The sequence below is a fragment of the Corythoichthys intestinalis genome, chromosome 1 (genome assembly GCF_030265065.1).
Source record: "Corythoichthys intestinalis isolate RoL2023-P3 chromosome 1, ASM3026506v1, whole genome shotgun sequence".
NCBI classification, from domain to species: Eukaryota; Metazoa; Chordata; class Actinopteri; order Syngnathiformes; family Syngnathidae; genus Corythoichthys; species Corythoichthys intestinalis.
Window position 1 is genome coordinate 65,480,380 of NC_080395.1, and position 15,375 is coordinate 65,495,754.

Below are 15,375 nucleotides of genomic sequence, written 5' to 3' on the forward strand. Positions count from 1 at the left end.
GCAAGATTGCAGACGAGCAGAACGCAGATGGCGAAAAAATAAACACCTGTTTTTTAATGATATCTACAAAGAGAGTCTTCGCAAATAAAACCAGGAACTGAAAAATGCTAGACAGTCGTATTTTTTAGAGATCATTAGTAGAAACATCAACAATACCCGCACCCTATTTTCTGTTGTTGACAAACTGACAAACCCACAAGCTTCAGTACCTCAGGAATTGCCATCTGAGGTGTCCTGTAACGATTTCACAGCTTTCTTTACACACAAAGTACTAAAGATTAGACAGACTGTGTGCAACTCCAGATTAACAATTGTTACACCAAATACCTCCCAAAATGTCCCCCACGTCAACCTTAGACATTTTAGCCTCTTGGACTATGTCACTTTAACAGAAATTGTGTCAAAATTAAAGCCCACAACATTCTGCCTTGACATCCTTCCTTCAAACTTTTTCAAAACTGTTTTTCATTGCATAGCCCCAGACATACTTCAGATTATAAATACTTCTCTCCAGACAGGAGAGTTTCCACCGACTTTAAAGACTGCAGTATTAAAACATCTTCTAAAAAAACCTAATCTGGATGCCTCAACCATTAGTAACTATAGGCCAATATCAAATCTGACATTTGTGGGGAAAATTATCGAGAGGGTTGTGTTTGAACAGATCCAGTTTTTTATGATGCAAAACAATCTTTTTAACTCATGTCAGTCTGGATTTCGGCCAAAACACACCACCGAGACCGTGCTTATCAAAGTCCTAAATGATATTCGTCGGAATACCAACGCAGGCAAATCATCTGTTTTGCTACTATTGGATCTCAGCGCCAAATTCGACACGGTTGATCACAACATACTACTCAGCAGATAGGTACAGTGGGTAGGGCTTCCTGACGCTGTTCTTCAGTGGTTCACATCTTATTTACATGATAGGGATTTCTTTGTGTCAATCGGAAACCATCAGTCAGAATGAACCAAATTCACATGTGGAGTCCCTCAAGGGTCAATTCTTGGACCACTCTTATTTAACATCTATACGTATACTTCCGCTAGCTCAGATTATGGAACAGAATGACGCCTCCTGTCACACCTATGCAGATGACACACAACTTTAAATTTCTGTGTCCACACATGATTATAGTCCCCTAGTCTCCCTGAGTAAATGCATTCATCAAATTAATGAATGGATGTGCCAGAATTTTCTCCAGTTAAATGTGGAGAAGACGGAAGAGATCATTTCTGGGCCAAAAAAGGAAAGGTAAAAGATAAGCAGGCACCTTAGCACAATGTCACTTAAAGCCACAAATCAAGTCAGAAATCTTGGCATAATTATTGATTGACACCTAAAATTTGATAGCCCTTTAAAGTCTGTCACTAAATTTGCTTATTACCACCTAAAATATATAGCCAGAATTAAGGGGCTTCTGACTCAACAAGACATGGAAAAACTTATGCATGCATTCATTTTCAGTAGATTGGACTACCGCAACGGTATATTAACAGGTCTTGATAAAAAATCAGTGAGGAAACTGCAACTAGTACAGAATGCTGCAGCCAGAGTCCTCACAAATATAAGGAAACTGGACCACATTACACCGGTTTTGAAATCGTTACACTGGCTTCCAGTGAGTCAAAGGATAGACTATAAAATACTACTGCTCGTCTACAAAATACTTAAAGGCCTTGGACCAAAATACATGCTTGATTTGTTAGATCCCTATGAAACATCTAGACCCCTAAGGTCGTCTGGAGCCGGTCTCCTGTATGTTCCAAGAACAAGAACCAAGCAGGGTGAGGCAGCATTTGGTTATTTGGCTCCTTACCTCTGGAACAAGTTACCTGAAGGTCTGTAGTATGTTCAAACTGTATGCTCCTTTAAATCAGGGTTAAAAACGCTTTTGTTTAGCACAGCATATCCATAACTGTCTATATATTTCAAGCTATTTGCTTTCTATTCCTCTTGTGCTTTATCTCTTGCTCTCTTGCTGATTTTAATTAATTATCATTAGTAGTAGTAGTGTTTTGTTTTGTTTTTTTTGTATTTGTGATTAAATGCGATTTTTGTGTATAATTTTATTTCCTGTTTCGATTGTATTTGTTTTTACGTTCTATTAATTTAATGTGATTTTTATGATCTTCCTGTGATATAAAGCACTTGAATTGCCTTGTCTTGAATTGTGCTATATAAATATGTATGTGAAAATTGAGAAATCTGTATTTACTGTATCTATTTTAAAATACCACATTAAAGTAACAATTATAACACAAATTAGTCACTCTTCAAGGACAAACCTTTGCTACGCGGGTCTGCCCACCTTGGCGCAGAACGGTCCGCCTAATTCCCCAAAGTATTTTTCGTTCAGAAGAGTCAGAGAAGTCTCACATTCAGAGGTTCAGCAAATGAGAGCAAAGTGTATTAGTGAGCACCAATGAATAAAAAGATGTAGTTTTGCTGCCAACATGAGAAATCTGGACAATTTGAATTCTACCACAGGATAAGTTCATCAGACTACCTTCTGCATTTACGCTTCACTCTGCAAAGTGCAACTGATAAATATCTTGTAATATCCTTTGCTGAGGTATATTCTCAATTGAGGCTGCAGACAATGTAGTCACAAACTGAATGACCACTCCTAAAACCCTCACATTCGACTGAGTAGAGTTACACCCCAGATAAAACAGCGTTAACAGTTTCCTTTATCCACCAGCCAAGTTGTAGGATCAATTACTCACATGAAAGTCGCCCACATTTGAGATCCTACCTACAAATATGCATACAATTTTGCTCAAGTAACATTGTCCAATAACAAATGGGCAATGTTAATTTTACAGGAAATAGTTAATGGTTGCATGGTTTGCAACTGAATCAAAAACACATTGGTGTGTCTAAAGAGCACAAAACTACCGATTTAAAATGTGCAAATTAACAGATGAAAACTAGGGGAAAATATTGAATATTGATAAAATGTAAAGTACTGGCAACTGTTATCAATAAAAATTTAACATTTACACAACAACAACAGTTAATACAGAGCACTGATTGAATTGTGAAATTGATGAGATTATCACTTTATCTGATCTGTAGAATGTGTTTTTTTTTTAGCATTTTATTTTTGTGTGTCTGTCTGAATTCCTGTATGGGGTTGGTGGGGGTCTCGTACTTGAGACACAAATCTGTGGGTAATAATTCAAAAAGGATAGAAAGCCTGATTTCAACTGATCCTTGAAAAAATAACAAGCTATACTAACAGAAAATGATTCATTGGATGAACACAAATTTTGGGCAGGATTTTCATCCATTAAATTTATGTAGCCCCAACTTTTAAGAGGCCATCTACAATTTCCAATATTTTAAACTGTTTCATCTTTCCTGCATAAGATAGGTCGAAATGGAAGCGTGCCCTTGAACCAAATGCGATAAGTGTTTTTATTATTTGATTGCAATCACGTTTGGAGGTTATATCGTCCTGCAGACGAGAGGATTTGCAGTTATGCAAAGTGTGACATTACACTATGGATATCATGAGCGGAGAGCTCATTGTGTTAAAAAATGTTGTTTTGCCACCCCAGTATTTATTGTTCCTAAGGAGATATAACATTCTTGTTTTGGCCAAATCAAGAATGTCTTCCTTTAGATCAGTGTATCAATTACATAGGATGAGGGCATCCAAGTTTTTTTTTATTTCAAATGTCATTTTGGTTCACAGGACTTAATGAATCACCCAGCTAAGGTGAACACAAATGACTAAGTCCTAAAGACAATCGGTTGTGTGTGCACCTGGCTAACCTTTTCTGTGTTTAATGACGCTAGTAATAATGCTGTCCTGCTCATGAAGTAAACGTTTGTCATTGAGAAATCCAATCTCAGTGTTCTTTATCTTAAACTTTCAGTTATTATTCAGATAAATGATCTTCTGGATTACGGGCAGGGTGTCATACACGTGGGTGACAGAATTCCACATTTCAGATTATGATGCAACATTTGGTTCATGTTAAAACCCCTGGTCCAAGCAAAAAAACATCTGTCCGTCATCCCTGTAATCTGTGCAAAAGGCTCATTAACTTGGATACATTTCTTCAATCCCCCCTACCAGTACGTGCGTTTATCACGATGACTTTTTGGTTGGTTTCACAGAACAAAACCACTTAACCCTTCTTTTTGGCATTTAGCCAGTCTGGATTAGAGGGATTGAATAACTGTGCTCATAGTGGGGGCCCTCACTGGCTGATCACGACGTTAGACATTTGTTCTAGAACTGCAGTAATAGACAGAATCTTCTAGCTCCACTCCCAAAAATACAAAGACCCACGATGTTAAATCAGTTAAATTTTCACAGATTACGATATCATATTCTGCATATTTCATACATTTTGTTTTCCTCATTTTAGTGACAATCACAGAGCCACTCACCCAGAGGGGCAGATACATCCACTCATACAGGGCTCATGTGCTGAGCAGGTCAGGTTGAGGAGGTACGACTCGCATGTGCGCTCACAGGCCACACCTCTTCCTGGAAGAACGTCATTCTCACCCTCCGAGCAGTTGTGGTATAAATGACCCTCAGGACATAAACTGTCTGCAAGAAAACAACACTATTATGGCCGATGTAAAGTAAACGAAGTTTCGGAAAATTAAGGATTTTCTGCTCTTGTATACTCACATATGGTACACTTAACTCAGGAGACAAATTCGATCTATCAAAAGTGATTTTTTAAAATACTGCAAACTACAATATGCCCAAACTAGTTTTAAAATACAACCTCCAAGAATCATATGCATCTTTATGAGTGTAATGACACAATGTCTTTTTAGTTCATAGTACTTACCATCCTCTGTTGTTTGTGGCACAAATTTACCATCCAGGCACAGCCTAACAGGATAAAAACACAAGAGCCATGATGATGATAAACTATTGCATGTTGGGAGACATTAGAAATGAAAAAGAAAATCTAATTACAGTAACTATATACCGTGCTGGCCAAAAGTATTGGCACCCCTGGAATTCTGTCAGATAATGCTCAATTTCTCCCAGAAAATGATTGCAATTACAAATGCTTTGGTAGTAATATCTTCATTTATTTTGCTTGCAATGAAAAAACACAAACGAGAATGAAGTATTGGCACCCTTTGAAAAATCATGTGATGCTTCTCTAATCTGTGTAATTAACAGCACCTGTTACTCACCGGTGGCACATAACAGGTGGTGGCAACAACTTAATCACACTTGCAGCCAGGTAAAATGGATTAAAGTTTACTCAACCTCTGTCCTGTGTCCCTTTGTGTACAACATTGAGCATGGAGAAAAGAAAGAACACAAAAGAACTGTCTGAGGACTTCAGAAGCAAAATTGTGAGGAAGCAGGGGCAATTTCAAAGCTACAAGCCCATCTCCAAAGACATGAATGTTCCTGTGTCTACCATGTGCAGTGTCATCAATAAGTGTAAAGCTCATGGCACTGTGGCTAAACTCCCTAGATGCAGACGGAAAAGAAAAATTGACGACACATTTCAGCGAAAGATTGTGCGGATGGTGAATTAAGAACCTCGACTAACATCCAAACAGTTCAAGCTGTCCTGCAGTCCGAGGGTACAACAGTGTCAACCCGTACTATCCGTCGGCGTCTGAATGAAAAGGGACTCTGTGGTAGGATACCCGGGAAGACCTCACTCCTGACCCAGTGACATAAAAAAGCCAGGCTGGAGTTTGCCAAAACCTACCTGAGAAAGCCAAAAACGTTTCGGAAGAATGTTCTCCGGTCAGATGAGACAAAAGAGTTTACAGGAAAAAAACAAAGCCTTCAAAGAAAAGAACACGGTCCCCAAAGTCAAACATGGCGGAGGCTCCCTGATGTTTTGGGGTTGCTTTGCTGCCTCTGGCACTGGACTGCTTGACTGTCTGCATGGCATTATGAAGTCTGAAGACTACCAACAAATTTTGCAGCATAATGTAGGGCCCAGTGTGAGAAAGCTGGGCCTCTCTCAGAGGTCATGGGTCTTCCAGCAGGACAATGACCCAAACCACACTTGTAAAAGCACTAGAAAATAGTTTGAGAGAAAGCACTGGAGACTTCTAAAGTGGTCAGCAATGAGTACAGACCTGAATCCCATAGAACAACTGTGGAGAGATCTGAAAATGGCAGTTTGGAGAAGGCACCCTTCAAATCTCAGAGACCTGGAGGAGTTGGCCAAAGAACAATGGTCTAAAATTCCAGCAGAGCATTGTAAGAAACTCATTGATGAATACCGGGAGCAGTTGTTCGCAGTTATTTTGTCTAAAGGTTGTGCTACCAAGTATTAGGCTGAGGGTGCCAATACTTTTGTCCGGCCCATTTTTGAAGTTTTGTGTAAAATGCTAACGATTTAATTTTTTTTTTCATTCTCTTTTGTGTTTTTTCATTGCAAGCGGGGAAAAAAATGAAGATATTACTACCAAAGCATTTGTAATTGCAATCATTTTCTGGGAGAAATTTGTCATTATCTGACAGAATTGCAGGGGTGCCAATACTTTTGGCCAGCACTGTACGTACATTTTTTTAAATTCAATGTTGGGGCTAAGGTGTCAGTATGTGTTTTAAATCAATCAGCAAATTAATCAAATGCAGGATGGACCAGTGCAAGTGCTCATGGAAGTTTTGTTATGGAGAAAAGCTTTCTAATAAATACACAAGATTTGGACTGACAAAGTGACGCCTCACTGAAACACATTGGGTTAATTTTCAAACATCTGATCTGCAATGGATAGTCCACTTGAAAACTAATATGTACTTGTTTTCTTGACTCTTGATGTGTTTCTCCGTGACTCTTTAGAATTAAGTTAGAATAAATCAAGAGTACAAGGCGTGATATGTGTGGTGTAGTTGCATACTCCACATAAAGTAGAGACTGAGATGGAGAGGAGGATCTTACTGAACACCTGCTGATGTCATGATCATATCTCCCGGTTCATAATCAGCACCAAGGAAAGTGCAAGGACACTCTCTCCTGCAAAATTATCAGAAAACAGAGAAAATGTGAGTTTTACCTTTCTTTCAGGACTAAAAATAACATTTGAGTGGTATAAAAATGGATAACTACAGAACATTCATTCATTCATTCATTCATTTTCCATGCCACTTTTCCTCATGAGGTTCGCGGCGGTGCTGGAGCCTATCCCAGCTAACTCCGGGCAGTAGGCAGGGTACACCCTGAATTGGTTGCCAGCCAATCGCAGGGCAAGATGAGACATACAACCATTCACACACACACACACACACACACACACACACTCATAACTACAGAGCAAATAATATTTATTCAATCTATCTATCCTCCATAACGCTCATCCTATTCAGGGTCACGGAGACCTGGAGCTTATCCCAGCTGCCAAAAAGTAACATACACCCTGGACTGGTCACCAATCAGCAGCAAGGCACATGTAGACACTGACAACCATTTACTCACACAGACACTCTGTTAGCCTGGAAACTAAATCCACACACGAAGGCTTCAGTATATAATAAATGACTTCATATATGTATCATATACAAAGAGTAATAATGTTAGTGGATTTTATGTAGCGCTTTTCAGATACACAAAAATGCTTTAAACTGCAATATTCAATCTCTCCACACCAAGTGGAAATGAGCTACTTTTGTAGCCACAGCTGCTTCTGGGGCAGACTGACCGAAGGGAGGTAGCCAATTTGCACCATGGACCCTTTTAACCACCACGTATCACTCACTCCTGCACTCATCCCGCACTTTCACTCCATTGTATAGGTTCCAAGAATACCGTATTTTTCGGACTATAAGTCGCACCTGAGTATAAGTCGCACCAGCCATAAAATGCCCAATGAAGAGGAAAAAAACATATATAAGTCGCACCGGAGTATAAGTCGCATTTTTGGGGGAAATTTACTTGATAAAATCCAACACATAGAACAGATATGTCATCTTGAAAGGCAATTTAAAAAAAAATGCAATTGAGAACAACATGCTGAATAAGTGCACAGTATGATAATGTTACATGATGCATGTACAACGAAATGCGAACGTGGCCGGTATGTTAACGTAACATAGCTATTAAGAGTTATTCAGATACTGTAACTATAGCATAAAGAACATGCTAACAAGTTCACCAAACCATCAGTGTCACTCCAAAACACCAAAGTAACATGTGAAATGATATAATAATGTGTTAATAATTTCACACAAAAGTCGCTTCAGAGTATAAGTCGCACCCCCAGACAAACTATGAAAAAAAACTGCGACTTATAGCTCGAAAAATACGGTACTTAAATTGCAATGAAAAGTGTGTCATCAATACACAATGGATACATGTAAAACAAAGCACACAGATTCGATTGGGAAAAGCTTATCTGCTGCAGTCGATTGTCTTAAAGAGAGCATAGAAAAATTGGCTATACAGTAAAGGAAAGAAGCTAGCTCCGTAATCTGTGGCCCCTCACTGACTCAAGCACCTCCATCTTTAGTCCCACGATATCACCTGTCTTCTAAATGTGTTATTCATGAGACTGGTGGCCTTGGTAGTTGTGAGTCAGCCCAGCAAACCTTAGCAATCTACTGTATGTGTCTTAAATGAATTGTGGAGGGTGTTCATGATCCATTAATTTTCAAACTAGACCCAAAAAAGCCAGACTCATGACAATTTAACCAATGTGTAAATTACATACAGTTCCCCACCACCCTTTTTCGCCTGCCCTGTTTGTTTCAACCCCCATGGCCTCTCCACCCCAGGGTCAGGGCATTCCCGTGACTTGGAGGGGTGCCATAGGGGTGGGCTGCACCTGGCTTGTAGGGTGGCCTTTAGGATGATCGGGGGGTAGCCGGGACACCCCGTCTACCTCACTGGGAGTCCAGGCCAGATGTCCAAAAGACCTTGCTACATTGCCTTTGAGTCGACTGCCTGATCGTGGCAGAATACTGTATTTCAACGAGCACCAAAAAGTCCGCCCTTCTATTTTTGGAAAACTGGCAAAACAACCGCTTTATAAATATTTGTAGCCAAAACTACCTTGTGTATGGACTTAATGACTCCCGGCATTTATTGACTCCTGGGTAGTAGGGTGATAGGGTGACACACTTCCAACAAATTAATCTAAGGCTCAAATGCTGTTTTTCATGGCGAACCACATCTTTCCTTAAATTTTAGCTTCCCATAATTGAAATAATAATAAATAAATACAGAAATAGAAGTCCTGTTGGCAGTTATTCTATTGTTCAAGGAGGGTAGGAACAGGTCACCACACTGAATGAACTGTATTGCTGTCAGCTGTACCATATTTTTCAGACTATAAGTCGCACCTGTGTATAAATCACACCAGCCATAAAATGCCCAAGGAAGAGGAAAAAAAAAACATATAAGTCGCACCGGAGTATAAGTCGCATTTTGGGGGGAAACTTACTAGATAAAATCCAACACATAGAATAGATATGTCATCTTGAAAGGCAATTTAATATACAAATACAATAGAGAACAACATGCTGAATAAGTATACAGTATGATGTTACATGATGCATGAACAACAAAATGCGAATATACTGTCCTCACCATGACGCTACGGCTCGGTCCTGGCTATACAGTGAGCTAAACTCCCAAATGACGATGCTGGACGTCCGTATAATTTGCTGAATCAATTTCGTCCTCGATACCAAACAGGTTCGCATTAACGTAAATAAATGATAATTAGGCGTGCTATTACAGCAATGACACAAACGGTTAGCATGCGTTCGCTAGCATTAGCACATTGTTCAAACAACCGCACAACTGGCTCTAAGGCTACGTTCATACTACAGGTCTTAATGCACGAATCCGATTTTTTCGTCTTTTTCCGACTCGAGTGAGGCATTAACTTGACGGTCTGAACGTGACAAGTCGCATAGAACTGGACCATTTCAAATCCGATCTGGGTCACTTTCGTATGTGGTCTAAATCCGATCTGGGCCACATTTTTCCAGACTGTCGCGGCGGTCTGTACTGTCCAGTCCCGCAAATCGGATTTCATGCAGCAATTACGTCATCAAATAGCGAGAGAGTCGTTACCGTAGCGATGCACCTGTGCGTTATTAGCGCCTAGCTTGCAGTGAACACGGCTTTTGAAGAAGAGCTGAGCTTGACAACAGTCATAAAAAATAAAAATGGGTTGAGGATAAGCCTGAGAATGCTCAGTTTTCTCTCTGTTCCAAGTGAGCAATATTTCAACATTGCCTCCACGGCCGAGAGTCGGGACAAACTGCCCGTATGTGTGTGTGACGTGCACGGACAGTGCGTGCATGCTATCGATCCATATAAACTTTGAATATTTGCCTAAACGGGGATTATTTATGTCTGTTATTTGTGTCCACCTTTTGAAAAGCAAAATATGATATCCCTGGAATGACGGATGACGTCTGTCATTTGTTTTGATGGTTCTGCGCATGCGGGTCTTCTTGCTTAGCGGGTGTCGGACTGCGAATTAGTGCGCATGCGTAATACTTGAACGGTCTCAATGGATAAAGGCAGTCTGAACGGGCACGCCAAAAAAACGGATATGACAAAAAATCGGATTCGTGCATTAAGACCTGTAGTATGAACGTAGCCTAAGAGTCCGATCGCGGGTGGAAAACACACAACAACAACAGAAAAGATGATACACACAGGCGTTGCCTCTGTAGAGATATTTTACAAGCATAAACAATGAACGTAGGTTCACAGTCGTCTCTCTCTCTCTCTCTCTCTCTCTCTCTCTCTCTCTCTCTCTCTCTCTCTCTCTCTCTCTCTCTCTCGCCCACTCGCTCAGAGACGCTGCGTAGCTGTCCGTCTTCTTCTGGCGTGTGAGCGCTCTTCTTCACGTAAAAAAGTGCGAGTGTGCCCCCACTTGGGCGTGAAAGTGCCACAAACTAAAAGCATGCATTTCAATATAAAAAAGTCAATAATACAATTGAACACACATTGCCAAAGGCAGAACGCGAACGTGGCCATTAAGAGTTATTCAGATAACTATAGCATAAAGAACATGCTAACAAGTTTACCAAACCATCAGTGTCACTCTAAACACCAAAATAACATGTGAAATGATATCATAATGTGTTAATAATTTCACACATAAGTCGCTCCTGAGTATAAGTCGCACCCCAAGCCAAACTATGAAAAAAACTGCGATATATAGTCAGAAAAATACGGTATTTATGTAAAGGAATTGCTTGCTTGATCAATTTTGTCAACTCACATCTTTTACAAAATGTCTAATATAAAGAAAAGTAAAATCAAGTCAATCTACACGATGGGAACCGGCAAGGCTTATGACATATGGTCCTCACATTGGCCTCTGTCTAACAAGTTCTCTCACTGGTTACCGGCAAGGCTTATGACATATGGTCCTCACATTGCCCTCTGTCTAACAAGTTCTCTCACTGGTTATCAGATATCTGTGTTGAACCAAGCCTATGTGGGAAAGAAAGAGGGGTTTCACGGTCACTTCCTTGAAGTAACTCGATCACATAGTAAGTAATGCAGCATATGGATGTAAAAATCGTGGGACAGTTAAGCGTGAGTAAGCTGTATGTCTTCCATGCCAAAGCAGCCTGAGAGTGAGTGATTGAGCTAGGGCTGCGCGATACGGCCTAAAAATATCATCTGAATTCCCCCCACTCCATACTTTTTTTCAAAGGGAACCACGAATAGAAAGACTTGTAGTTCCTAAAAGATAAACATTAGTATGAGTTATAATAATTTGATATTAAACCCCTTTATGTTTTCGTGTTTATAAAATTTGTAAATTTAGTTTAACTGGTAAGTCGCTATAGTTGTTGACGTCGTAGTAAGGTGACGTCAATGGGTTACGCTGCCGGGCTTTCAGAGTATAACTCTAGCGATATAAACATGTCATTTGTTACGCTCTTTCAATTTGAACCCGAGAGGTGCATTAATAAGCAGGACAGCACTGACGTTATTTCACAAAACGAGCAGCAAAAGCAAAATGAACAGGAAAAAAATGATGAGGTAGTGATGAGACAAGACGAGAGTACGACAAAACCAGTAGTGTTCATGTGGCAAGTTTTTCTAGTGACAGTGACAGTTACAGCAAAGACTCCCCTATTCCAGCTGTCAAAAACTCCAGTTTTTGTTTGCAGATCTTCATGGTAAAAAATTATGTGATCAAAGCTATTCCAATATAATTATGGAGATTGTTGGCATCCAGAGCTGTCGTGTGCTTTACATATGATTGGGTTATATACTGAAACACAGTAGTTTGATTATTTTTGAAGCTAGCCCGTGCATCACAGCACATGAAAACTTGATGCAGTTTGCCTAAATTGAGACGTCTAATGGGCTCCGCCTCCGTGACCGAGAGAGTGCTGCCTTAACTGATCAGAACCGGGTCACCACCCATCATATTTTTAAAACGTAAAAGCGCAGAATGAATCATAAATATACATATGCAACATGAATACGGCGTGAATAAATGCCTAAGCCGGAAATGCGACACGGAAAACGAATGATTTTAGTTTGATTGCTGGCTAGCCGCATCATTTTCTGCCCAGCAGATCGCGAAAAGAGGGACAAAAAAATGATAGTAGGTCAGTATCATTTTTTTTTAAATGCGAGGGAAAACCGCAGTGAGAGGCAGACGAACGAAAAAAACTAAGGCAAGGATGCAACTAGCAACGAAAGGATCGAGAACACAAACTGTCAAATGGTAGCAGGTCAGTGTCTCAGCAACCAGTCTAGAATCGGTTTAAAGACACTGCTGATGAGCTGGAATTGGGATGCAGGTACAAAATGAGGAGCTCATCCCAAAGCTCTTCAATAAATCAATCTGACCAGCAGCGGAATGTGACAAAATCATGCAAGTTGTCATACTAGCTTCGCTAGTATAGAGCACAGCTATTCTCCAAGTACCGGTACAACAAAACCGCATCATCACCCCTAGCGTGCATTGCGCGTGAAAAACATGGCGCCTTCCGTAGGTCAAAACATGTACTAAATATTATGCATTTTTAAATCAATGGCCATATTTTATGTGTTTCCAATAACATATTTTAGTAAACGAGAACAATTGTGGCTTAGTAGGACCTACAACGCTTTAGGTCCGTGGTTTCCGTTAAGGAGGCAATAGACAGAGAAACCTCAAAAAATAGTTTTGAAAACGTTTTTAAATGTTGAACAAAAGTAACGTAAATAAAGTGCAAAACTTTGTGCTGTCAGCCCCCAAATACAAAGTAATAACTACATAATGAATAGAGCTGGGAATCTTTGGGCACCTAACGATTCGATTACGATTACGATTCAGAGGCTCCGATTCGATTATAAAACGATTATTGATGCACCCCCCTCCTTTTTTTTTTTTTTTTTTTTTAATGTTTTGTACATTAGTTCCAAAATTGTTACTCTCAGGCTAAACCAAACTACTATTTCAGTATCAAGTTAACATATAGCAGTAAACAAATACACAAAATAACAATAAATAAAAAACTCCAGTCCCCATTCTGTATCAGCAGCTTTAAACTACATTCAATTAATTTAATGTTGTGAATCAACTGTCAAAGTTGTTAAAATTGCTTCCGTTATTCCATAATTTCCCTTTTGTCTACTTTCGACATGTGAAAGTTTTAAAACTATTTTAAAGATAGATTCAAGTCAATATTTTACCGATTTGGGAGTATTTTAGATAAAAAGTTAATTAGGTTCGCTTGGAAGGTTCGCTACAACAGCCTTGCAGGGAAGTGTACTGCTTTAAGATGGCGGCCGTTTATAACGCCCACATCTAGCTTTTTGTAGATGTGCTGCTAACACTACCAAATCTATAATGCATCTAGTCCTATATAAATGATATCTACCATAATATTATGCGGATGTACTTTCGTAGCAGCTTTTCGGCAGCAGTCAGGTATGTTGTTGTGTTTTTTTTATCTCGTGGCACGAGTTGAGCTAGAGCCGTGAGTTGAGCATTTGCATTACCCGAGGGGCCGGGTAATGAGAAGCATGATGTTTAGCTACTCTCGCTCCGTTCTTCATTGTGCCGAAGACCGCGCGGCGCGCTGAGTGTGTTGTACTTTCGCTTTACTTGGCATATTTCAATAATCGGAATTTGGATGTTTGTGAATCGTTCTCGAATCTTCCACGGCCGAATCGCGAATAATCTAAGAATTGGAAATTTTGCACACCTCTAATAATGAAACAAGCTCTTTCCTGTGGAATAATCTATTGCACAACTGGTAGCTAGATGTCATTTTAGTCAAAAGAAAAGAAAAAAATAAAAGTATTACATTTTGAATATTTTGCCATTAAAATATCAAATTAATTCATAAAATCGATTTATCGTCCAGGTTTAGACAGAGCTCTCAAAATGTTTCTCCTTTAATAAAAATGACAGTGTTGAATAGCCGGGAGTTCTATGGTGTGTTACAATATGACATAATGGTGCTAGGGGACTCGCCCTCAGCCAGCCTGACCTGTGCACACAGCTGTGTGTTTGCTGGTTGTAGAATAATCCAAGCGGACAGACGCAGCCCTCTTCACATTCTCTTCCACAGTGATGCGAAGAAGAGAGGGTGGAGCAGCGGCGTTGACAGGATGACACGCACACACCATACTGCATGGTGGTGGGACAGGTGACAGCTGCAGTCAGAAAAGCACCAACATCAAGTGTTTTTTAGGTAGTTTTGAAAACTATAATCATCTAATCGTCAAATAGATTGAAGCCGAATAAATTCGATTGGCAACTTTTGACAGAAATTTAATTTCATGCTAAAAATGTTTTCATAAAAATGTACAACACATTTACTGTATGTCCAATGGAAGAGACTGAAGCTACACTAGCTACATTAAGCTACATAACTTTTTCAGTCTTGAAACTGAGGACAATTGTATTTGCATGACAGAACAAAAATGTGTCCATTACTCACCACAGTCGTTTATATGCGATCGGAAGTCAATAACGATGGAGAACCTGCGGCAGTGGCGAGCATAGTGGGCCAGAGCAGAGCAAAGGCAAGCTACTCCACATTTGCAGGTATCTGAGCGGCACTGCTGGTGGAAAGGCACTGGACTGAGGTACTCATGGCAAGGGGAGAACAGATCCTGGTTCAGAATATCACACATCTTCGAGGCATAGGCCACTGAGCAAAAACAAAGAAGGGAGTTGCGGCAGTAAGAAAAGGCCAACAGGCTGTACAATCTGTTTCAATCAGACTCAACTTATAGACATACGTACATTGAATTTATGTATGTAAAGTACTATATAAATGTTTGTATCAAAAATGTATGCATTGCTTTTATTAGAAAAAATTGGGAACATAGTAGGGTGTATCGTCAACCATTTCAGTATACTGTAGCTTAAATTGGTACAACTACTCAATGATTTGAGACATAAGAAAATAAATTGTTGGATTCATTCAA

General features: G+C 39.8%; 1 protein-coding gene across 4 annotated transcripts in view; it reads right to left on the reverse strand.

Moving 5' to 3' along the window:
* The window catches only part of otog (otogelin), a 97,607-nt gene that overhangs the window by 50,025 nt on the left and 32,207 nt on the right, over nucleotides 1-15,375 (reverse strand). For all 4 annotated transcript variants that reach the window (XM_057851630.1, XM_057851623.1, XM_057851637.1 and 1 more), the window contains exons 19-23: nucleotides 14,883-15,095; nucleotides 14,430-14,595; nucleotides 6,904-6,978; nucleotides 4,825-4,868; nucleotides 4,409-4,574 (exon numbers count right to left, since the gene is read on the reverse strand). In XM_057851630.1, coding sequence (XP_057707613.1) covers nucleotides 4,409-4,574; nucleotides 4,825-4,868; nucleotides 6,904-6,978; nucleotides 14,430-14,595; nucleotides 14,883-15,095 — 664 coding nt within the window. The remainder of the gene's footprint in view (nucleotides 1-4,408; nucleotides 4,575-4,824; nucleotides 4,869-6,903; nucleotides 6,979-14,429; nucleotides 14,596-14,882; nucleotides 15,096-15,375) is intronic.